General features: G+C 35.7%; 1 protein-coding gene across 1 annotated transcript in view; it reads right to left on the reverse strand.

Annotated features, from left to right (window-relative positions):
• Positions 1-960: 960 nt before the first annotated feature.
• The window catches only part of LOC148054566 (uncharacterized), a 77974-nt gene continuing 52803 nt past the window's right edge, over positions 961-26131 (reverse strand). Inside the window, exon 6 of the mRNA XM_087767058.1 lies at positions 961-1466. Coding sequence (XP_087623184.1) covers positions 1302-1466 — 165 coding nt within the window. The 3' untranslated portion in view covers positions 961-1301. The remainder of the gene's footprint in view (positions 1467-26131) is intronic.

Here is a 26131-nt window from a genome sequence, read left to right on the forward strand (position 1 = left end):
TTAATCAAATGCATGTGTGTTAAGATCAGTATGAATTAGCTTGTGACTTTGGTAGGAGTAAGAATAGGCTCTATCAGTCAAACAAGATTTTGATTCTTAAGAACCAAGTACATAGTCTGCTTTTCAAGTAGCAGTATATCAGATGATGAATAGTCTCTTGATGTAAATTTGCTTGCAATGCCAGGTCAGAGCCAAGAATTTTGAGTGGAGATAGTTTTATTACAAAAGTAGCTAATGAAGTGAGATTGCATTTGACCAAGTCTTAGTCATTCTGGACAAGCTTTTGAAATGTAGGTAGGCATTTGAAGTTTTAAAGTAAATCAAGCTCTATAAGAAACAATGAGACTTAGTTGCTTTGAGAAAAACAACATTGGGATAAGACAGCAGATGTCATATTGCAATGCTAGACAGTGTTTTATGCATTAGTTTTAAACAGTGTTTTAGCCTGTTAGTGGCACATGCTATATAGCAAATATCCCTTTTCCTAGGTTTTCCACATCTGATGTTTCTCAAAAGCATCTTATCAAATGAAGCACGAGGAAGTCCTGGGGAGAAGGAAACTAATCCACAATCTATTTCTGTTTTCTGTAAGTGCCAAAATATTGAATTTATTAGAGATGAATTCTTTGAAGAGAATTCTGTGCCTTTGCACCAACTTCACTAGCTCTCTAAAATACTGAACCTGATCTCACCTCCTAATCTTCAGGCTGTGTGATTTTTTTCTTTTTTGCTTGAGGAAACAGATAAGGTTCCAGATTGAGTGCAGAAGTGGTTGGAAGAAAATGTACGAATTTAAGAGAAGCTGAATGTTACTTCTTCCTGCTAATCTGAGTCAATGAACAAGATGAAAAATCATAGAATCATAGAATGCTTTGGGATGGAAGGGACCATTAAAGGTCATCTAGTCCACCCACCCTGCAATTGGCAGGGACATCTACAACTAGATCAGGTTGCTCAGAGCCCCATCCACCTGGTCCTTGAATGTTTCCAAGGATGGGGCATCTACCACCAACTCTGGGCAACCACTTCCAGTGTTTCACCACCCTCACTGTAAAAAATGTCTTCCTTATATCCAGTCTGAATCTACCCTCTTTTAGTTTAAACCATTACCCCTTGTTCTATCTCTACTGGTCCTGCTAAAAAGTCTGTCCCCATCTTTCTTATAAGCCCCCTATAAGTATATACTTATATATTATATACTTATATACTTATATACTTATATAAGTATAAAGGCTGCAATAAGGTCACCCCACAGCCTTCTCTTCTCCAGGCTGAACAACCCCAGCTCTTTCAGCGTTTCCTCATAAGAGAGGTGCTCCATCCCTCTGATCATTTTTGTGGCCCTTCTCTGGACCCTCTCCAACAGGTCCATGTCCTTCTTGTACTGAGGATCCCAGAGCTGAACGCAGTACTCCAGGTGGGGTCTCACCAGAGCAGAGTAGAGGGGCAGAATCACCTCCCTCGACCTGCAAAAAATGTGTAATTCCATTATGTTCCTGCTCTCTGAATAGACATATTTACTTTATAGCCATTCCTTTAGAACATTTGCTTCTTAGAATCATATAAATTCCATTTCAATTATTACCCTAAATGTACATTCAGACATTTATAAATAACTAGTATCATTCTGTATAAAGATATATGCAATGAGAACTAAACCATTATAAGATCTAGATCTTTCTGTCCCTTCTTAGTTATAGTTCTACCACTTATATAGCATACATCTATAGTGAATATATTTTCAAAGACCAAAATTCAAATTTCTTTACTGCTGAGTACTTAAGGATTAGTTATGGGCAAAATATTTGCAACACCTTGTTTGTTTTCCAGTATTGTAAGAGACACAAGCTTTCTCATTTGAGCTAACTTTGTAATGTTACTAAAAAGAAAAATATCAAAGGCAAAATATATTGCATATAAGTGGTGGATGGAATTATGATGCTTCTTAGAAAGAACTGATGTTTTCTGTTAAGAAAGCATTGTATTTGAACTTGTTAATTCCCCTGGCTAAAGCTGCTCACAGAAACAATATGACGGAAAAGCATTCCATTTTTCAACAAACATATAAAAATACCTGCCTGTCAAAGTAGTCTTTGTTTCAAATATCAGTGTACTGGTCCCAGTGTACTGTTTACCTCTTAGAAATTGTTATTTCACTCACTTGCACCTCTAAAGGACTAGAAATAGCTATACTTGTTTACACTGTAATTGCCTTCTAATTAATGAACAGTTTTACCTCATTATGTGAGCATTACATAAGCATAAACTATGCTCACAATATACAGAGAATGTTTAGATAAAAGAGAACAATTTAACATTAATTAAAGAAAATAGGCAGGCATGTTAGTGGTTCTTTCTACACACCTTTATGTTCTCTGATGATCCATGGCACATGGATTTACTCCAGGAGCCTAGCTTTTCAGATCTTACGGCTTACGTTTTATCTTTACCTGTTGTGTTTGTTCTTTTGTTTTTCAAAGATAGTTTTATATACTCACATTTTCAAATCAAGGTAATTAAATATATTATAATATAAAAATGCAGAAAAGTGAAAATATGAGCTCATTCACAAAATTGCATAGAAGACCTGGGGAAGAAGTAATATTCAAACAGAGAAGTGGCGAATTTACTATATAGACAAGTAACAAGGGACACGGTCAGAAAGGCAGTATCTATGTTAGGGTGCTAACTGTGTTCTTCATAGATCAAAAATCCATCCCACCTTTCTTTCTGAGTGACCTGAGGTTTAAAATGAGAAAAACAGGCATAGCTCTCAGTGAACTCACAGCACAGGTTATAAGTAAAATAAGCTTAATTCCCCTTACTTAAAAAACCAATACAATATATATTTTCCATAAGTTCTTTTTCCTTTACTGAAATATAATCCTGAAAAATCGATAGAAAATTATGCTTTTACAGACTAAATGTTAATTCAGGAGCTATGCATTAATGGCCTAAATGTTAATTCAGGAACTATGCAGTAACAAACTCGGCATAAGACCCTTAATACAAATAATTAGCTAAAAAACTAGACACAGCTAAATACTTATTCAGAGTCTTAAATCTACTATCAACAAATGTCTTTCAGCATTATCACCAGAAAAGTATTATCACTGAGAAAACAATGTTCCCCGGAGTTCAGTTATGTGCTATTTTTAGTAGCCAGATCATATTTTTATAAGAACTCATCAAGTACTCGCTTGCCATTAAGCTGTGTAACACTTCAGGACTGAATCAACAGCAGTGTTGCAACACACTAGTAGGCCTCCATTTTCAAATTCATATTTTAATACCTCTCTGGGATCACCTTATTTGCCTCATTTGTGATCCTCAGAGTACAGGCTGTAGGGATCCTAACCAGCCGCGCCCTGTGCCTGGAAGAGTGACCCAAGGCAGAGCTAACCAGAGCAAGTGCAGGCTGTGCCATGCTACATGTACGGTGTGCTATGGCGTGCTGCATTGTGCTACGTTCTGCTGCATTGTGCTGCAGGACAAACTCAACCAGCTCATTGAAACAGGGGAGCCTACTGGCAGCAACCTCTCAGTACCAGTGATTATGCCTCCTTCATGGCCTTGCCTTTATCTAACAGTGCAGTAAGAAGAAGTTCTCATGGGAACATCATTTCTATTTGACTGTAGAAATGATGAATAGAGTTTTCTCCTTGTAAGAAAATCCTATAATAGCTTGAAAGACGGGAAGGGGAAAATCTCTGCTATGGACAGGGTCTGCACATGTGGGTGGTACGTGTGGGTCAGAGTCCTGTTCAATGCTACACTGCTCCGGGCTCCCAGCTTTTAAGGGACATAAGATTATCCATGCTATTCTCTTCTTCTAGTGTCAACTCTAATGAATAGCCTTTTAAATTATACTTTAAAGAGTCTAAGTGCCTTTCTTACTTGGATCATAATGCACCAGCAAAACTGGGGCAAAACAGGTCTCCCTAGACATTTTTTTCTTACAGTGTTTCAAAATGTGATTCCCTGTAGGCTGTCCTTTGTCTTTTCCTGCAAACATTTTGAAAGCCCTGGGTCAACAGAAGTTCCTCTGATTCAGAGTCCAGGTGAGGAATCTAGGATTTGTTGGGTTTGTGATGATGTTCTGGCAAAGGAGAGCTAGTCTTCTGCCAGCTCTAAAGATTATCTGTTTCCACTAACATTTCCAACTAACTATTTTTTCTCTTTATAAAATCTTATCAAAGCCAAAGCTGAATCTGTGTTTGATTTAAAGTATAAATTGAATCTCTTATCAGCATGGATTATATTCACTTCACAAAGCACATCATAACAAGATAGTTTTATCTCACATACTTACATGAACCCTGTTCCAGGCCTACATAAAGCCCTCATAACACCACACTATAAAGTGCTGTGGTATCCTCCTTGTACAAACTGAGAGACAAACCACAGTGGCCAGGTTTCACCCCACCTAACTTCTGGTATCCAACTGATGAAGCCCATTTAAAAGTTTTGCCACTTTTGACTCTATAGTCAGTGAAGAGAGAGAACGGAGAGAAAAGACATCTCTTCAGAGGAAAAGACGCAGCTTAGGTGGAACAAGACTAAGCTAGCAAGACTAGGTGTTACATTCACACCAAGGATGTAGGTACTTGCAGGGCTGTCCACTGTAGTATGCAGATGGCATCACTGTACTGAGCAGTGTACAAAACCCTGCATGATGACACAGGATCTCCTTACCGTGATTAATAGTTCGAGGTCCAAGAGTAGATTCCAAACCAAGAAGGAGTTTCTTCCCCTAGCAAATAATTAATGCCTAAGGAACTGGGTATCTCACTCCTCTTTGGATTCATAACCGTAATAAGCTGAAGAGCTTTTGGAGTCAGTTGCCTAAATCTGCTGTTGTAAACAAGACTGTCTCCTCTAAGTGAGAAAACCGGTGTTTAAAGAGCTCTGAAGAAGTGAGGAGGCCATAGATTCATGTCCCTTTTCTTGGTTAAAGAACCCAGTCCCACACTCCACCCTTCTGGGTAGTGCCTTAACTATCAGCTCTCAGGGGTATAAGGATTTTTATATTCAATCATTATTCATAGAGTCATTCCATTATTTATTACTTTCCTTGTTCTGTGTAACAAGGTAGAAGGGAAAGGAAGGAGAAAAGCACAGGAATGGGTAGGTGGGTGGGATCTTCTGAATGGGGAAAGAACTGCATTTCAGAACCTGTTCTAAAAATATAGCATATAAAGAATGGATAGATTAAATTGGAGAGTCTGAAATCCTCTCTGTCCTTACTGATATTCTGCTGATAAATGAGACTTCAAGGGTTCTTAGGCAGCACCAAGAATTTTTTCCAGCAGCTTTGGTGATTAACTTAAATACCAGCTTGTCTGTCTGAAGAAGAAACTACTCCTTCATGTGGATCAAAGTTGCTACTTAAAGATTTCTAAGAGATTGAGTCACATAGGTTTACTCAACACAGGTTTTGGAAATTATGGAACTTTTGGGTGCCTAAGAGATGTTAAGTAAAGTGTTTGAAGTCAAATAAGGAATCCAAGCAAAACATGAAATTGGTCCCATTTATTCTTAATGTTATTAATCTACATAAATTAGCTCAGAGTCTCTAGAATAGCTAATGTTGAGTAGCAAGGGATAGAACCACGGTTACTATTTGATGGAATCATCCTGAAGTTTTTAAGTTACATAGGCTTCATTGTTTTATACAGAACAGACTCTCTTTGGACAGAGTTTCTTATTCCCAGAAGGATATGAAAACTGTTGTCTTCCTAGCTGAGTGAAAACAGTGCCTCAGCTGTTACATCTGCAGGGAACAACAGATGAATAACCATGCATCCTGTACATGTTGCATTGCACACCAATGATTTTAGTCATGTCTTTGCATGTAATGTTTCCTTTCCATATACATAAGTGATATTTAGACTTTTCAGACTAAATATGTTTCAGATGGGGACTTTTATTTATTTATTTATCTGTGAAAATTTTAGTAAATGTAAAGTTATATTATCTTTGCTACAAATGATTATCCAGTGAATTCTCACCAGAAAGAAACTTATTCTGTTTTTGTGCCCACCCACCCATCCCCTCTGCCAGACCATAATTATTAGGAAGCTAGCACAACATACATGACAACTGTGACTAACTCTTCCATCCGTAAGATGGAATTTGTTGGCATAACAGTGTGGCAAGTCTTCCTGAATTAGACACACATGCAGAAATCTATGGTGTTCAAACCATTCATGAACAGGAAAAGGCTAATCATTTTAACTGAAATATTCCTCCAGCTGCTGATGTAATTTCATTTTCAGGTTACTATTTAATTACTGTTACAAATAATTAAGGAAATTTGTCTGAAGGATACCATATGGAAGTCTACTATAGTTGATCATAAGTTTTGCATAAATAGCTGACTTTTCAAAGGTGTTGGGAACCTGAGGTTTCACCAAAGTGAGTGGAAGACCCTGAATTTAGTTCAGTTCCAGTCTGCGTGAACAGTTTTACAACTGCTAGATGGATCTACATGCAGCTTATGATCCTTTTGTTTCCAGGTCAATTATCTATTTTAGTGTTGTTCAGGGTCTTGCCACGTTTGACTTTAAATTTGACTTCAGAAATTCCTGCAGGAAAAACAGCAGTAAATTTGTTGATTAATAAAGTACCTTTATTTCTTTGGAGGTGGAAGGAAGTGTATGGAAAATTATTCTGTGATGGTTAAGCAAAAGCATTAATTACATCAATTGCACCCTTCCTCCTGGATATGTCGCTACTAATGTGTTTGTTTAGCAGATACTAGAGCAAGACTTTTTAATACTCAATGATGCTTACAGATGATCCCTGCTCCATAAAATGTCCAATATTTTTCTTGACTTTCATACAGTGGCTTGGACAATAAGACAAGAATTTCCAGACAATAACACAATATACTTCATCCACTAGTTTACATTGTCCTGTCACTTCAGACTTATTTTTTGGAAGGCACACAATGTAAGCAATTTTTCAGAGCATTCTGATATTGTATAAAGCAAAAATTCTGAAGTACATAAAAAGGGAGGAAAATATTTGCCTTGAGAAGTTACTTCTAGCAAGGAAGGCATAGCAGGAAGCTTTGTCTCCTGTCAGAGACTTTGTCATAATTATCTTTTAAGGGAATAGCTACATATTCCTGATGCCACTGAAAACCAGTATTGTTTTCTATGAACCTCAAAGAATAAGAAGGACACATTCCAGCAGAAAAGCAGAATTGCAGCTGAGGCTATTGACACTTTAACATACAGTGCCAGTGAGGAACTTAACTACCGCTGCTGAAATATCTGCTGTCATGAAGCCAGATCTGAGTGCTGCAGTGCATTCTGGCTTATTTTGTATAACACTATGTATACATGCAACAAATTATTCATACAAATACAGCACTCTGTATTTTTTTCACCCATTTTGTCTTATTAATATTTTCCTTGCTTGCTGTGCATCATGGGTGATCTAGGCTTATATGTTTGGCCACCATAGCATTTCTGTCAGTAGCCAAAGACGGTTACATTCAAGAGTCTTTTTGGACTTCGGTCTTTACAAGCTCTCTCTTTATCTATGTCTGCTAGAAATTGCTTTTAACTGTTCCGCTGAGCCATTCTTCCTATCAAGTAAACATCTGAAAGAGAATACTTAAAATAGTCAATAAAAGCAATTGACCTCTTTGCCTCTCTTTAAATATAATACTTACCTCTCTTTTTGAACGGGCATGCCTTTGACCACTTAATTTTTTGAATTATATTTGACATCAAGGGAGACTTAAGTTGCTTATTTCCTGTTACAGTCAGTTATTTATCATGTGAAAAAAAGAAAATTAATTTCTGGGCTTTATATAAAAGTAGCTTATCTCAAAGTAAGGTTGTCTGTCCAATTGTAGTTATCCAACTCTAAAGGTCTACAAATAAATAAGTAAATAAATATACTGAGTAGACATTGACAGACATGCCAAATGTCTGTATGTCATGTCAAATCTTGAAGTGCTTAACTCACTCAAAACTTTTTGTTCACATTCACAAAAGTCTGGATTAGGACTTGAAAATCAGACCATTTGGAATTTCAATACCTTAATCATGGACAAAAAGTTAGTGTCATACCATTTAAAAAGGAGACATCTTTACAGTGGAGAGAGACGATGCACATCCTTGAATGACAGCTATGAAAAACTACATCTTAAATTGTACACAACAAATTATGACCCAATCCAACTGTCTGTGAAGACAATATTCCTTCAGACTATGGAAAAGTCAAAGATAAAACCAAAAATCTTGTGACAGAAAAAAGTGTTTATGAAAAGTACATTCACTTAGACTGTTGATTTAAGGAGAAAAAAAGAGAAAGAAAAATTAAATGAAAAGGGGAATATTGTTTTTCCATTCTCCAAACAAAAAATAATTGACTTCCTTATTGAGGTAAACTGAATTTTTCAGATAAATTATTCTTATTCATATCCACTTTTAGAAGGAAAATAAAAACAAAATATTAAATATTATATTTAATCTTTATGGGAAAAAAATTAAAAGCAAAAAACCCTCTAAAATATCCAGACGCCCTTGTAGCACCCTAGCTGCTAGTAAGTGACTTCTGCATGCTTTCTAATATTTTACTAAGTGGTGAGTCAATCATCCAGCAGCTTGATATGGATCCCTGGAAACATTCAGTTGTCTTTGTATTAAAGAAACCTAGAAATCAAAATAAGTAGAAACTTAGTTAATGTCCAGATCTGTAACTTGACCAGATCAGAGAATAAAGTAAATAAGATGATAGATTAATTCCAGTGATTTGATGTTAAACACCTAAGTCTAAACCTTTACCAGCTTCAAAAAACAGTTCAAATACTTCAGATCTAACCATGGAATGAGGAGAGAGGTCATCCTATTGAAGAGAAGAAACTGGAATTCTTTTGCCTTACGTATTCTCAGTGACTCTACTGACCCACCTAGGGAATAGGGGGATTGACTATTCAGGAGTAATTTGACCCTGAATTGGCTTCTTTCTGAAATTAACTTCCTAAAGAAAGTTTGAACAGTCCTTAGCTGGGATGATAGGAAAGAAAGGTTAGGCACTTGTCTCCGTGCTGGGTGCCTTCTCCCCAGGTCCTTTCTGGGTGCAGCACTAAACGCCTTGCTCACAGCTTGCCTCCTAGAGAGAGTGTCCTGTTCCATTAAAGGCATTTTTGCAAAGCAGAGTCTGAGGGAAGAACACTTGAGCTGCAACCTAAAAGCTACAAATGGCTGTTTCAGAAGTTTCTAACTAGCTCTTAGTCTTACTCAGTCCTACCAGTAGATAGGACAGCATTTATGTTTGCAAGGTGGTTTTGTCATCATAAAAGACCATTAAGAGTTGCTTTTTCTTCAGATTCAGGCATTGTGTATCAATATATCATTTCCCTTTCTGTCTTAGCTCTTTAAAGTTTCATTTAGAGGCATAATTAGAGCAGAAGATGGCTCTATTTTCCTTACAACTAACTGTGTCACAAAAGAGGTAAAAAAATCACTAGTAAACAAGTCATAGACTGCAGATTTCTACATGAGCTACTTCAAAGCTTTCAAGTCTGGTATACATTGGTACATAGATTGGAAACTATATAACTAAAAAGGCTTTAGAAGATATCATTATTGGATTCCTTATCGCTGTAAGTACAAAACAGTCCTCAAACTAGCAATTTAAATTGCTCTCCAATCCATGTGTAGGAAATATTTGATAGAAATAATGATGTAGAAAATTGTTCAGATCTGATAATTCTGAAGTAATGATAAATGGAAATTACTAGTCATAAATAATCAGAACAGAGAATAAGTGAAGGTTTGTTTCAGGCAAGAGACATCACTGCAGCTGAAGTCACTCTGCAGTTGAGAAACAGTATAAAGCAAAAATCTAAATTTTATTCAGTCTTATTTAGTGCATTAATCAAAAGTTTTACATTAAGATTTACATCTTATATAACTTGAACTGTCTAAAATTTAGACATTCTGAAGTTATTTATGCTACCTTATCAAATGAAATAATTTATTTCAGACTAAAAGAGTATTTTTAAGATGTATTTCCTATTCTGCTTCATTTAAATGATCTGGTTTGTAGTATTATTACCCCACAGACCAGTTGCATATATACATGCTGCACTGCAGTTCACGATGACTAGCGAGAAGCAGACATATAAACCAGTTTTGCCACTGGACAAAATGTTTATAAAATTACATCCCTAGATTCTGAAAGCTATGAAGCACCCCTCGCCTGTGCACCCACTAATCCCCATACTATCTACACGCATTTCAGTTCTTCAGCATTGTACAGACATGAGCCTTGTTGTTTCAGAACAATATATTTTATAAAGCAATTTTAACTGAGGTATTTCTGAAATTTTGTATACACCTGCAATTTATAGTTTTTCCCTTCTGTGGTCTTGTTGGGTATGGTAAGAGTCTCTGAGCAAATGCAGTGGCGTAGCTATTGAAATGCTACATTTTTGCACAAATTATCTCCTAAAGAGAGCACTACTATTAATATTTTTGTGTAACCAAAAGATAACTTCATGGTATCCTAATCTTGAATCCTAAGTGATATCATTACTTGAAAGCTACAGGGAAAGAAAACTAAAAGCTTTAAAATTACATATAAAAATAGAAAAAATGGTTTAAGGTCAAATTCTCAGTCTTTAAGAAAAGGTGACATTAAAGTAATTTGTGCGGTTTACTCATATTCCCTTGGTCACTGATATTACAGCAAAGATTGTAATGATAATGGTCCAATACTGTTTTTCCAAATAACAAACTTTTGGTTATTAAACTAAGATATGCCTGTTGAACATATATCAGAGATTTTTCAGAGGACCTTCATATTCACTTAAGGTTTGGCCACATCTCATCCATAGCACACGTCAATCAGTTTCCAGGATGACCACAAAAATACAGAATCATAAACCATGAAACACTTCTCAGGTACATGACTATTTTTTTAACCTCATCATAACAACATTTTCTTTTTTCCTCAGGTTTTTCTGAGAAGCAGCTAACTGCTGCTGCTGACAATTCTTGAAAAAATACAAGGCCAGATAATTAAAATTTAGCAAATCTTTAGAAAAATAAAAATAGAGCCTTAAAATGGAAAATATTTGGCAATTTATTCTTTTAGTGTCCTTCCCACTATCACCTAGAGTAATGTAAAAGCAAAGTATGGGCAGTTTAGCAAGCTTTTTTGTTACTTTAATTTTATTTTCTGATTGTTTTATAAACTTTCTTACCATCAAGCAGGCAAACACTACAACTTGTTAGGCTCCCAATTACTTTTAAATCAGAGACTGGCACATTTATGCTACTTAAATAATTATGCAGTTTTGACAAGGATTTTAAAATGCATGTCAATCAAACAAGGGGATGGTATTTTTGTCAGTTACTTCCACTGTTGACATATGGCATCAGAAAAACAAATGGGGTACTTGTCATAAGGCTGCACTTACTGGTGTTATTTGCTAAGTAACAGAGCCATAGAACATAACTTTCAAAATAATGTGAATTTTCTTTGTTTCTCTTTTTGGACTTGATGATCAGACAGCTATCACACTGTATATTTTACTCAGATTAATTTATACCTAAAATTTGGGTAATAATGTACTAATAAGAAAGCCCTGACTTCATTAAAAAGAAAGAAACTTTCCCTGTAACTTCACTGGGATCAGCAGTCTATCTAGAATTTTTTTTTTATTAACTTTTTGTGCGTATCAGTTGTGCTTGGGAACACAATCATATACTGTACCTCTTCTGAGAGCACAACAATAAAAGACTCTCCTAAAAAGCTTATTATCTAAAGCTGTCCATTATGGGATCGACTTTCCAAAATAAAGTCAGTTTTAATCAAGAACAAATTTTCATCAAAGAGAAGCTATAATGTAGAAAACTGCCAGAATGAATTAGCTTGTCTTGACCACTGTTTTGTCTTGAACAGTGACCAGTGGTGAACCTTTAGGGAAAACACAGAAAAATAAGCATGTACAGAGTGGTTCTTACCCCCAGCTCTTTGTAATCAGCAATTCAGGCACTTTCAAAGTCAGAAGTTAAATCCACCTATGCTCCACTAACTTCTCCAGACCTATTTTGGATCCATATATTTTTTTGTGTGTCTATTATAACTTGTGGCAATACTCCATAAGTTTATTTGTTTTATAAATAACTCCTTTCAGATTGCTACTTCTTGTAATAAAGCTATAGGAACACCTGATTAAATGATCAGCTTGCTGTTTGGACACAGATTATCCTTTTCTAGTCATCGTCTCCATAGAATTAATGATTTCATAGACTTCTGCCATAACCTTCTCCATTACATATTTTGGGAGTCCTAACCTATTTAATCTCTGTTTAGATGGAAGTCATTCCTTACCTGTGAATATACTGCATATCCTCCCTTCTCTGCTCTGTCCTGTTGAAATGGAGTGGAAAAAAGTATTCCTGTACAACTATTCCAGATGCTTTCTATTAGGCAAATTGAAAGATAAGGCAAAGTGGTGGACACAAATGATAAGAGGTAAAGGAAATAATCACAGCAGTACTGGACACCACCTTGCTGTGATTTCCCCCACATTTTCACGATTTCCCTTCTGTCTTTTATAAACCTAATAGCATTTATAGTTGTTAGATATATTCTTGTTCTTGAAATTAGAAGTAAGTTAATTACATATGCTTCTGATAACTTAAAACCAAATGTTTCAAGGTGTCAAGCAAGTTATCAACAAGATTCACTTATGGCAGTAATTTTGGAGCCTGAGTTGAGAAAATAGGGAAAGAACAAATCTCACTGTGAAAAGCTAGTGAGCTCTTCTGTGTCATAAAGACAAAGAAAGGAAAGGAAATTCAATATGTATCATTCACAGTTTGGTTGCTTGTGGCTGTTAATGCCACTGTTTTGCCTAAAGAAGTGGTTTCCCCTGATGTAGCAGAAGAACGAGCAGGGCTTATCTGGATATGAAAGATGAGCAAAGATGTTCAAATAAATCCAAAAGGACCACCATATAAGTCACTTTATGAAGGTGACAGTTCTCATTCTGAGTTGCTTACAGGTGAAAACATGAAATCTCTAATACATGTATAGCTGGGTTTGCAATGGTCTGTATAGGTCTTGCCTTAAAAAAAAAAAAATCTAAGAGACAATGCAGCACTAGTATGCTGTGGGAATTAAACCCTTTTTGTCAGGAATATGTTTGAATTGACTTAGTAGGTCATTTCCATTTCTAGGACACCTCAGACTTCTCTTTATGACTGTCTGAAAGCAAAGGAGCCTTTCCAGAAGGGCAGATGATTGTACTTACTCTTTGGAAAGAGTAAATATCTTTTCTTTCCTTGAGAAAAAAAAGACCAATATATCAGTCCTAAGGAACTTATTTCTGTGGCTTCAGAACAGTTGTCAGGACTGGGGATACAAAGAGGTAGTCAAAACTCTGTGGCTATTGTCACATATATACATATTTACATGCATATAGGTTTCCAAGGCCCCTAACTTGTGAGTGCAGCTAGATTTATTTATAATATTGCTTTCATTTGTATTGGAAACTCAAAAGGACAATGGGCTACCTAGTTCAGGGATACATGAAGAGAAAGCTATTTTTCTCTGTAATTTTCATTTTGGTGCCAAATGCAGCTAAACCAGAACAGTTACTTTACCTAATTAGATATATTTAAATAAATGCTTTTCTTTATTAAAGGCTTTAGAGCTAAGCACATAATTAGTGTATGCTGTAATTAAGCTCCAGTGAATTATAGATTAGCTGGCCTATAGCTAAGAGTGCTAAGAGTCTTAATTTATATATTTTTACCTGCTTATTTATATGTTTTGTCTGCAGTTGGACCCATATTTTCATGTGTACATATTTATGTAGAGAGTCTGAGAAACTGAAGAAATTCTTTGTTGACTATTTAATTTCATTGGATTTTAATCAAATTAGAGTTGTCTATCTGATGGGCCAGGTTGACCAAAATGAACATGTAGTAAATGGATGTTCTTTGACACCAGATAACATGTTGGGTCAGGTGCTTAGGACATTTGTAATGTTAGCTAAGTTCTCTTTTATGTTTCATGGGTTATGAGCAACTGCAAAATTATTTCCTGACATAACGTTACTGACTGCAGTAGAGGGACAAAAGGAAGGAGTCTACCACATGATCTTGAAGTGCTAGAAGTCCTAGGTAACATCAAAAAAATAATGTAAGATTTAATGTAAAAAACATTTCATATTAAATACAAAAGTAGTCCTGGAAGCATGAGCCAGATTCAAGGTCTTCCAAGGTAGTCTACCCACCAGACTACAAGGTCAAATTCACCCTGTGCTCTCTCTCTCGTCCAGTATATCCTGCACTCTTATCTGCCTGGGGACATCTTCAAAAAGAGACATGCAGATTGTATTCCCACACTTCAGGAAACTATTGTCTGATGACTAGGTCATGAGCTTTGAAGGTGGAAGATGTAGATCAAAGTTTTCAGGAAAAGGATGGAACTGAATCTGGGAGTCCAACCTGCTCAGTGCGTGCACTAAGTGGTATGCCAGTAAGCAACATGCTGCTTGGGAAACAAGGGAAAAGCTTCTCATCTCTTCTCTGTCTGTGATCTAAAACTGGCCAACTTTAGATTTGCAGTGTGTGAAGAGAGTGGTCCTGCCATGTTCTATTGCCCTTTGGAGTGTTTACTGGATTGAGCTTTTGGGGTGATTCAGATTTCTCTCCTCCTAGTTTCTCAATCTAAACTGAACTCAGACATGATCTAAGTGCTGAGCTGCTTAAGCCTGCGAAGTATAGGACAGTTCTGGGCACGTGCAGTGACTTAATACGTACCTGAAGAGATTTAACATCAAATGTCGAAGAGCTTATAGAGATTAGGTGTCTCCAGCTCAGAAGGTGAGTCAGGACTTTGCAATCACAATTTCCCCTCAGCAGCCCAAACTTATTTTATTTTAGTACCTAAATCTTGTACTGGAACTTGCCTTGAATGCCCTCTATATCTAAAAATAAAACAAAAAAAAAAAAAACCAACCTATCACTGTAAAGTAACAGGGTTCCTTGTTTCCAGTAGTTAACTGCAGAAACATCTTTCTTTAGAGAACAAACCTTAGAAACACATGAATTACTCATCAGTAGATCAAAAACTCACGAGCCAGGTTTCTGCAGTTATGACCCTTCTGATCTGGGTAACACCAATACTTACCCATTGCATTTAAGTAGAGAAAATGTGCACAGAAACAAGAAAAACACACCAGGCACATGACATTGAGAATAAATTTGCCTGGTAGTGTGAACAGCATTACTTATACTTAACCCCAAGTTAACTCACCTCAATGCCATTATTTTCTGAAATAATTATGATATGCTACAATGTAGAAATATTTCAGGAGATGTTGTCTGAAATTAGGTGAAATGAGTGCTGATCATCACCACTGAATATGTAAAGGATTTAGCTGAAGATATTTGAATTTTTAGGATGCCAAGAAGTAGCCAGAGACAAGCTTCATAGAAGGTTAGGCCACTTAATGTTTAAAACCTATTCATGAAAATTCACTTTCTAAATCAACTCCAAGTTAGCTGGAACACCTTTGAATGTTAGTTCATGTGATCCAGGAGACACAGACAAAATGACCTTTATTATTACCTCTGGTTAGGCATCAAAGAAGAAACAAGCAAAAAAACCAAAAAATCAAAATGTGTGCTTGTAAATTGCTTAACTGTTTTTTAATGTCTCTTCCCTCTGCAAAAAATATGTTGCAGTTCTCAGTTGTGCAGAGTGCTTGCCACTGCCACTGGCTTCACTTCTACCCTGAAACCAACATATCCAAGTGCTTTATTTTGAGGTCATTCATGTTTGGAGATAGCAAGTTAAGCTCTTCTGTGACAAATATACAAGTGAGGCATCAAAATGAAACCGTTTGAATGAGTTGTTAAGTCTTCATTAATCTATTTTTAGGGACAGTTTTATTAGAGGTTTAAAGATATTGTCGTACAAGAAGAGGAGGTTCCTCAAGCAATGAATTTAACAGACAAAGGAGAGTCTCAGATGAAATCAATGTTTAGGTGTTTTTGAGTATCTGGGTTCGTGTCCCTAGAACAAAGCTCAAATAGACAGCATATTGTTCCCAGCACACAGGTTCCTAAACTGTCCTGGATCAACAACATGTTGATTAAATCAATTGCATCACATAGACAGTACACTTTGGATAACATTATTTCTTTGAGCTACACTCATCTGAGTCCAATAATACTTGTGATTCTTACAATTGATGGTATAGTATTTTAAAACTTACTAACTCTTCTTTGACTCTTTTGTCACATTGTTGGTTACCTTGGGATCATTCAGATATACTATTTTCCCATCCTTATTCAAGCTGAAGTCCACTGGGAAGGGAAAATGAAGAGCTGAGAAATCAAAAGGATCTGACTGTAGATAAAAGAACATTTTCTTTTTAAGGTGCATTTCTTTTTGTCTTCTTTTTTTTTTAAGATCTTTACCACAGACTGATGTTCTCAAGCCACAGGATATTAAACTTTCTAGTACAAAGATCCACCTGGTGCTGAATAATCACGTAAAACTTTTGTCTGATCTCTTCGACATGAAGCTTTTCAGTTAGGCTGCTGAGACCATTGCCCATCATGCTGGCCAATACTGTGTCACTTCTTCCTTGTACTTCCCTGGCAATCTGCATTCATCTTGTGCCTCTTGCTTTGCCTTACATTCAATTATAAACTTTTCTGAGGCAGTGACTGTGTTTTATGTTTGTACTGTATATATAGATGTCTGAAGTGATCTCCTAAGTATTACCACAGTGCAAATATCAATCAATAGTTAAATAAAATCATTTATATTCATTTAATTTACTGTTTCCTTTTTGCGAGAATAAAAATGTGTATATCGTGCTTCTAGCATGGTACTTCAAGACGATAGCTCTACATTTGAAGGTAATTCCATTTATGAATATTTTAAATATAATAAAATAAGCTCTTTAAATATTCAGCTCTGTAAGAGTTAGAATCAAAATGGTTTATTTTGTATGAGAAACTCTCAAAGATCAGTGAGTTGACAAGTTAAAACACAGAAATTCTTCCATTACTATGTGATTCTGAAAAGTGAGTACAATTCAGAAAAGCAAAGAACCCAATATTTAGTAATGTCTGTTTCTTATCTAGTAAGGTTCTATAGAACTATCTTTCCTCAACATACACCTCATGCCCTTCATTCTGACTCTTCCAGAAATCACGTAGTCACTTACCCAAGTACAATCTGTATGTTAGAAAAATGCCTCTCCTTGTTTCTGGAAACAGCAAATACATGGTTAGATTCTAAAAGCACTGCAAGTGTGTATAATTGCTAATTGCAGCAGATCAGATTAGAACACGTCAAGGGTTACTGTCTTTGTAAAATGAGCTTAATCTGCTAGATAAAGCAAAATATTAATTTATGTGCTACAAAAGGCTGAGAAGGATCCCTTCACTTCAAATCATCTGCCACTCAGGGATTTCTCATCTGACACGTTATAAACACTCCAGCAAATACATCTGGAATTTAGTATCCCAAAGGTTAATTATACCTGCTGAAAAATAAACTATTTGTATACTCTTTGCAGAAATTCTAATTCAATTCTTCTATGGATATGACTATACAGCTACATTAAATGGAACTACAGCCAGAAGAATCTCTCCTAAGCCACTTATTTTCAGTTAGAATAATTAGAAATATAAATACACCAGCATTTGCTTTATTAAAACACACACTAAAGATTCTACTGGGATATATAAAAAGACTGAAGGTAAAGTGGATAAGTCGATTACTGTAATTTTCTCTTTCACTTATTGCATATTCTTTCTTTAAATGGCTGTGGGTTTACAATCTTCATGAAGACTCAGACCTGCAATCTGAATGTGAGATGTAGACTCAAATTGAGGAAAAGCAGAAGTTGGCTTGTGTTGGTGGAAAATATTACAACATTAAAGAGAATTTTGTTGCAAAAGTTTTCACATCATCTACCTTTCTCTCATATTCTTTTAACGTTCTCTAAAAGAATGGCACTCAGGCATCAGAACGTGGGTGGCCTTTCTGTGTTCATAGACATTCATATTTCTATAAATTTCCTATTTATTATGCCCAAAAACTAACAGTTCCAATCAGGAAGAACTTTTATCTGTGCTCAGAGGTGGCTCTAGAGGATGGCAATTGGCACTGCATATTCTTAAGGTATGCTTTTTATTCAAACGCAAATTAACAAAAATTTAACTGGTATAGCATGACATTTCATCATGTAATCGTACTAAGGTAATAACTGCACATGTTCTCTCTTCCACCAAACAACCCCTATACTACAAGAACAGTTAATCAGTTGTAGAAGAATATCCTAGTATACTATTCATTCAATAGTATCCTAAGTATACTATTCATTTCTTCTGCAGCTACATAGTCTGTTCAAAAGGAAGCAGGCTTGGCTAGGGTTTCTGTATTCTGGCAATTACAACAGCTGAAGGTTGTTATTGGCAGTTAGAAAAACTGACTTAAGTTGTACATTGAGTGGGAAAAAAGTAAGACAAAAAAAAGGGAAACTGATGCAAAAAAAATTTCATTTGCACATTTTTCTCCTCACAGCTTCATTCATTCAGTCCTCTATTGTTTCTTACTTTTTCTTTTAATACCTTTATTTTTAAAATACCTTTTGATTACATATTGTTTTAGCCACAGTCTTTCTTTTCTGTCCTATAGTTCTTAAGCTATGGCATTAATTATTTATTTGTAATTATAAGTCAAAGCCATTTTGAGCCAGATACTTTATGACTCCAGAATGTAAAAAGGAGGCTGCTGATTTTTCTACTATCCAGGTGTATCAATGATTGTGGTAAAGTGGATACTAGTTATACTGCTAGAATAAATGGAACCTCAAATTAAACATGGCATTCACACCCTGTAGCTTCAGCCATTTAAAAGGCAGATACTCTCTTATCTTCTGGGCGCTCTCCACAGTCAGTGATACCTCTGGAAGGTGATTCACTCCACTGTAAGGTTCAGACCTAAAATAGTCGCACATCATGAATCATGTTTGTTTCTCTCCATTGAGAAAACCTGGGTGACTGGATAGGTTGGTGCTTACGTTTTAGGTTGCTAAAATGAGGAGTGATGAATTTTACCTTCTTGATCTGAACCCAGCAAGGATATAAAGACAATCCTTTATGTTACTCTATCTCATTTTTAAACAGGTACATAAATATAAATACATTATTGTTTTACTCAAATTGGCTTAGAATACCCAATTTGTTTTCCCTTTTGTTCTATCAGTCCTAATTTGTGCCAAATGACAAACTGTGTGAAATATGGCTCGCCTCTATTCTTTTACCCTTGTGACAAGATTTATGTCAAAAAAGTAGTTACAAAATATTATTTTACTGTTTGTTTTTTCTAAGCAGTGAAGTGGAATGTAAAACTTGTGCAAGATTGTTTTATTCTTGCATTCGGTGGGGTGAGGACATTTAGCTCTCTCACTGCTGCTCTGATACTCTCTTTTAAGAGTTTTCAGTTTGAAGTCAATGAGCATAAAGTTGCTGAAATAATGGCATCAAATTTTAAAATATAACTAAACTGTGTGATTAAACTGTATGTTTCAACTCAATATACATTAAAGGAGACAAAGAACAAAGGGCTTTGAAATGTTTAGTTTGGTCTTTAGAAATTTACCTAGGGAAGGAGAAATTGCCTTGAGTATTGCTGCTTGGAAATGGCACTTTTAGTTGGCAGTAGCAGGCAGAATTCTTTTGCATTACCTCCAGCCAGTGAATAAGGAAATCTTCAAAGCAGCTAAGTTTTTTTTTTCTTGTTTATGGCTCACTCATTATTTTATACAGCACTGGTGTGCATACATGATCACCAGTTAATATATTTGATGACTAAATAGTACACTGCAACCCTTAAAATTCATATCATCGTAAACCCATCACTTTAGTAATATGAACATAGCAAAATGGCATTTTAAAAGTAAGTTGAGATATAAACAGCACCCACCCTCCTTGTTTATACTGCAGCAGTCAGCGCTTATTATTGTCCTGTGTAAAATGCTAAAACAATCATTTCCAGGCTGGGTAAAAGCAATGTAAATATCAGCAGGTGTATTTAGTGCTATTAACCTGGCTGTAAAGAGCTTATTTGCACAAAATGTTCAGGAAGAAACTCTTATTACTTGGCAATGTTACTGAACCATAATCTTTAAACAAACCCTGAAATCACTAGCTAAAACCATAACTGTGTTGAAGTGGAAGCAAGTATGTATGCACAAGAGTGCTTAAAAGCCTGGGAAAACAGCCTAAACAGGAGCAGGCATCTTTCTGCTGGTCAGTTATAATGAAAGTAACAAACCTACACTGTGCAAAGTTTTTTTTTCTGTTGAAAGCTACAATATCAAGTTTCTTGGAGACACAAAGATGCAGGCACCTCTGGATACAACTCCATTTCACAGCAAGTCACTTGATAACCTGAAACATAGCTGGAAATTGAAGGAGTTAAGTCAGATTCATCAGATAGCTGTCGCTACCACTCTGAATTATTGATTGTCAAACTTATCTTTCCATTGTAATCAATAACAACTGGTTTGCAGATAAAATTTTTCACTGTCTGTATTTATGCAGCTGGAACTGGCTATAACTGAGTAACTCAGTCTTGCGTAATTCCACTGTTGCTGCATATGAAGTTCAGAGAGAACCAACAGAGAATACAGATAGAGAGCAACTGAGTTTTTTCAAAGAACATTGAACTGTGAGGCATTTTTGTTTCTTGTTTGTTTGTTTGTTTGTTTCGCTTGGGAATGATCAGCTCAGTTATTAGCAGGCTAAAGTGAAGGAAAGAAACAAAAAGGAAAAAGAAACAATGAAACATGTATTGACTAAATAGATACAAATTCCAGAATTTCTGGAAAAAAAGATGAAGATACCGCTGTGCTGAATAATGCAGAAATATATGTAACACTCATTATACCAACAAGCATATTGGACATAATCAATAGGTAAATGAGTCAACAACAGGAGGAATACACAAGACACTGAACACAGATCTTTCCTCCCAGATAGCAGAAATAAATGTTCACTTGGTATAAGCAATTCATAATTTTTCAGTTGGAATATTATGATACCGAATTTTTTGAAGATTAAAAAAGTTAAGAAAAGCTGATATTTAACAAAAATTATTCAATCTGGAACTTGGTCATTTACACTTCAATAAGTAGGGTACTTGAATAAACTATTCCTGACTCAATCCTAACTCAAATTTAAAAAATGGTTGAAGTAGTATGTGTGACTGAGTGATGAACTACCTTTTATCTTCTGTTTAAATATATTAGAATAGCATAAGGAATTATAAAAGAACTAATAGTGTGCAATTAAACTTTAGGGAGACAGTGGGAACTGTAAAATAGAATAAAAACAGATTAAGAAAAAGACATTTAAAGTCAATTTATACTCAAAGTATAATCTGTTTCAAATGAATATTGAGACTAAACCTTGAGTCAAAATTTCAGTGTTACTGAGCACAAGAAAAGGAAACCCGAAGCCAAGAAAAAAGTAAAATGAATGAATGAGGATGAGAAACCTGAGGTTTATATCTTGCTTCTGGAAAATAAAAAGGCAGCCGAAGGGAATAGGGAGTACTTCAAACTGAAATCTGACACACCACACCCTCTCCCCCAAAAAATGCCAAAAAACCAACCACAAAATCCCCTGAACTTGCAAACTGGAAACACATCTGTGAACATTAGATTTCATTCACTGTGTTCAGTATTTTTCTAATAAATAAATAAAAAAAAAATATGTTAGACAGCTGTTTTGTTCACAGAGAAGGATAGTTAAAGCAAGTCAATGCCCACTTCCAACCACAGATTTCTTCATTGTTGCATTTTTGTTTGAAGCTGTGTTGTCAGCTATAATTAAACCAATTATCAGGCAGCTGCAAATAATGATGGAAAACCTGGAAACCTTTATAAGCTGACCCTTATAAGAAGCTCAAAGTTGTTAGTTACCTGATAGCTTCAAACATTTTAATCCACAAGACCTGACCAAGAATTTTACAAGAGCAATTACTTTTGCAATTGTTGAAGCAATAGAGTATTTAACAGAAATCCTAACCAGGATCTTCAGTTTCTCTGAGTAATGGATGTTAAGCTCCAACCTGAGATATTGAAAATGGAGTTTTCTTTTTTTTTGTTTCCAACTAACAAACAAACAAAAGATATCTTGGGTTAAGACCTGAAAACTGAAAAATTATTAGAACCATTAGAAAAGCTTTTTACCTAATGACAGGTAACATTTATCATAGAATCATTAAGGTTGGAAAAGACACATAAGATCGAGTCTAACCGTTAACCTAGCACTGCCAAGTCCACCACTAAACCATGTCCTCAAGCACCATGTCTAAATACCTCCAGGGATGGGAACTCAACCACTTCCCTGGGCAGCCTGTTCCAATGCTTGACCACCCTTTTGGTGAAGAAGTTTTTCCTAATATCCAATCTAAACTTCCCCTGGCGCAGCTTGAGGCCATTTCCTCTCGTCCTATTGCTTGTTACTAGGGAGAAGAGACCGACCCTCACCTCGCTACAAACTCCTTTCAGGTAGTTGTAGAGAGCAATAAGGTCTCCCCTCAGCCTCCTCTTCTCCAGACTAAACAACCCCAGGTTCAGCAACAGGTAAATGCAAAGGGCACAGAACATAGAACTATTTCTGTCATCAGCAAACATAAGACGAACCTGCAAAAGGGTCAGATGCTTGTCCTTCCTTGGGAGTCAAGTAGAACATCTTAAGGTCAAAGTTGCTAAAAAAGACATTGTTAAGATATTGTTACATCTTGACCCTCAGTACACCCAATTCTTCAAAATACCAGGAGATAATTTTGACATACAATTACCCACAAGAGTTTGTTCAAGCAGTTAAATGTGGTTAGAAGCCATTTTTTATCATTAAAGCATCCACATTTCTGATTTCAGGATGAATTTGGAAAATAAAACCTCAGTGAAATGACAGAAGCTAAAAAGATACTTTGGAATCTCAGTCAAGCTTTTGCTCTAATTTAGTTTTACGAGGAGCTGACACTTACCTGAACTAGTTTCGTCTGTCTTTAAGCTGCAAGGATATTTTTGTGTAGTTTAACATGCTTCCTTCCCTGCTATTCTTTCCCTTCACTGACAAACAAACCATTCATTTTTTAATGCCTTATGCAGAGCTATTGCATCAGAAAAGGAAAAGAAAAATGTCACATAGTAGGACATTTCTATTAGAAGTGGGCTCAAGATGGAAGGATTGAACCTGATCTGAAACATACGAAGATAAGGGTTTTGGTATGTTTTTGCCAGATTAGGGCCTTTGTATGAGAGCCTTTTGGCTGAGTCTGCCTCATACCTGCATCCCCTCAGGGTTCAGAAGAGAGAAACTAAAAAAGACTGATTGCAGGTAGAAAAGATACGTATCGAGGAAAATTAGAGAAATAATCAATTTATTTCCTCTATCTATAGTAAATAAACCCTTCTGACTTTCTCTGTTTAAAATTTGTGTGATATTCTTGTCTACATGCAGAAATCTGCTTCCAGTGAATCATACGTAGCAGATGCACTTATCCTGGTAAGATTTACTGATATACTAAGAAAGAACTGTGAAAGGATTAATTTATACTTGTAAGTATCTGTTTTAGCCAATTACACTTTGGCATGTTTGGAATTATTATCAATGTTTCTACCAAATCAAGTCCATTATTGAGCTAGTAAGAAATCAGGTACAATATTTTGGCTTTCCTGCTTAAAACCGCCATGTTGTTTCTGAGTGGCAACTTACGAGAATTAATTTTTCAAAGGGTCATATCTTTATGGTACCAAGGCAATTCATTTTACCTCTTAACATATCTAAGCACATGACTACACAAAGAAACTAGGGAATTTGTCAGCTGCTTTACTGTAAAAACAATCCCCTTCAGTAAAGACGACACAGCCTTTGGGTACACTATTTGCATATATATTTTGTTGTCTCAAAAATGTGAATTTCTTGTTTTGTAGAATAGAAGGAAGAATAAAAAATCCGCATTTCCAAGTTTGGCCCATTCTGGCAATGGAAATGAGATTTGCAGTGTACCTGTTCAAAATGAAATCTTTTTGTCTTTCACTGTGACATTAAATGCACAAAGGCATGATCATAAATAAAAGTTTTTATGCCTCTTATTTTCTTCAGGTTGAGTGGGATCTTTGTGTTAAAACAAATACACTTGTAATACACATGAAATGGGACTCAGAGGGGACCAGTAGGTTGCCAAGGTTTCACATTAAGGTAGCAAGAGCAACATGAGTAGTACCTGAAAAGCAACTACTGCACTGTTAAACTCAAGTATCTAAACAACAACAAAAAAATTAATGAAAATTAGGTTGGAGTAATTACTGAAACTTTGTAGGGATCTGAACAAAAGCCTCTCCTCAGATAGGTATGCAGAATTTAAGTTCTAGGGGCCAGGGGCAATGAAAGAACTCATATAATTTTGGCTTACGATAAGAACAAATCAGGTAAAAAAAATTTCATTTCCTTTGTGGCAGAAAAACAATCTGTGATGAAAAGTGGAAGAAGCATACGTAATATGTACATTCATAAACTTTTGGTTTTCTCTTACATGATAATTTCACAAACAAGGTAGAGACATGCTATAGATAAGAAAACATTAAGCTGGATGGAAAACTGGTTTGAAAAAAAATATTTTGATACATGGTAAAATAATAGTTATTTACAGCTCATTGTGAAATTGGAGTCAGTTATCTGATGATGACCACAGAGATTTGTCTTGGACCAATACCATTATTGTTATTTACAAATTTTGACAAACAGATTTTCAACATCAGTACAGAAGGTGTTGCAAGGAAATCAGAGAACAAAACTTGAACAATTCAAAACCACTGTCCAACCTCCAAAATATTAAATAAAATTAAGAATAAGAATGATGAGATGTCAAGAAAAAAGTAACTGACAGCAGGAAATTTGAAAACCTTCTCATCTAGGGAAAGGACAAGACAAAGTCTAGAGACGACTGAAAGGGGTAATGTTAAGATGATCTGTACTGTGTCCAAAGGTCCACCTAACTTACCATTCTGTATCTAACACTAGCCAATAAGAACTGCTTAGGGAAGACTATATGAAGCAGAATAAGATGGACTGACCCCTCCCTGGTATATTCTCTGACATTTTTGTATTAAAACAGTCCTACAGTGTGTAAAAGACAGCTTCACAAAAGAAATTAATATAATCTTCTCAACATGGGCTATGGGTTCAACCTTAAAATCTGTGGCACAAGCCTCAAGTTACAGATTTGGGGTAAATGCCAAAAAGAAACTTTTAATAGAGTTCAGGGAAGCTTCAAATCGCTATCAGGAGAGATTTCTGTAACAGTAGGTTAGACAAATGTTTATGAGAGATGATAGCTGATCCTGGAATGAGTCAGGGAATTAATCAAAGGAGCTCTTGAGATCTCTTTCAGACATATTTTCTATGATTCCATATCTTCTCAGTCATCTTCCAACCATTTTCCAGGTGTTTTTTGTTTCTTTGGCAGAAAATGTACAATGTGTTTTATGAATAAACCATGTGCAATGTTTGGCTGAGGAAGACGAAGTGAAGAGGTCACAGCTCTTCTCAGGTGGAATATGATTCAGCAGCACAAAAACAGAAAAGACTGAAAATAAAAAGGTCTGTTCAGAAAGCTGGATGAACTTTCATATCTGTCCTGGAGATGCCACTTGAATTTGAAAAAAATGAATGAAGCCCTAAAGGGAATTAAATGAGAATTCAGACTTCACATGGGAACACATCACAGTAGTATCCCAGTGCAAATTTTGAAGAGAAATATTGTTTTCACACAATAAAAGAGAATTTTTTTCTCTCCATTATTCAGCACAGCTCCATGTATTTTATTATCTTCTTTCACCTACTATGTTGGTAAAATCTCCCCATTTTTTTTACTATGCTGGCATTCCATACTCTCAGATGTAGGATCAGACATTTTACATTTCTCCTGCATCATATGCCTTCTTACTAATAACTGAATCTTTAGCTATTAAATTAGAAATCATCCGTGTACAGGAAGTCAGATAAACACAATTGTATTCATCACATCACAATTATATCATAGG

Source organism: Nipponia nippon, unplaced genomic scaffold (genome assembly GCF_047370975.1).
Source record: "Nipponia nippon isolate SJK-2023a ecotype South Korea unplaced genomic scaffold, ASM4737097v1 scaffold_3, whole genome shotgun sequence".
Classification (NCBI taxonomy): Eukaryota; Metazoa; Chordata; class Aves; order Pelecaniformes; family Threskiornithidae; genus Nipponia; species Nipponia nippon.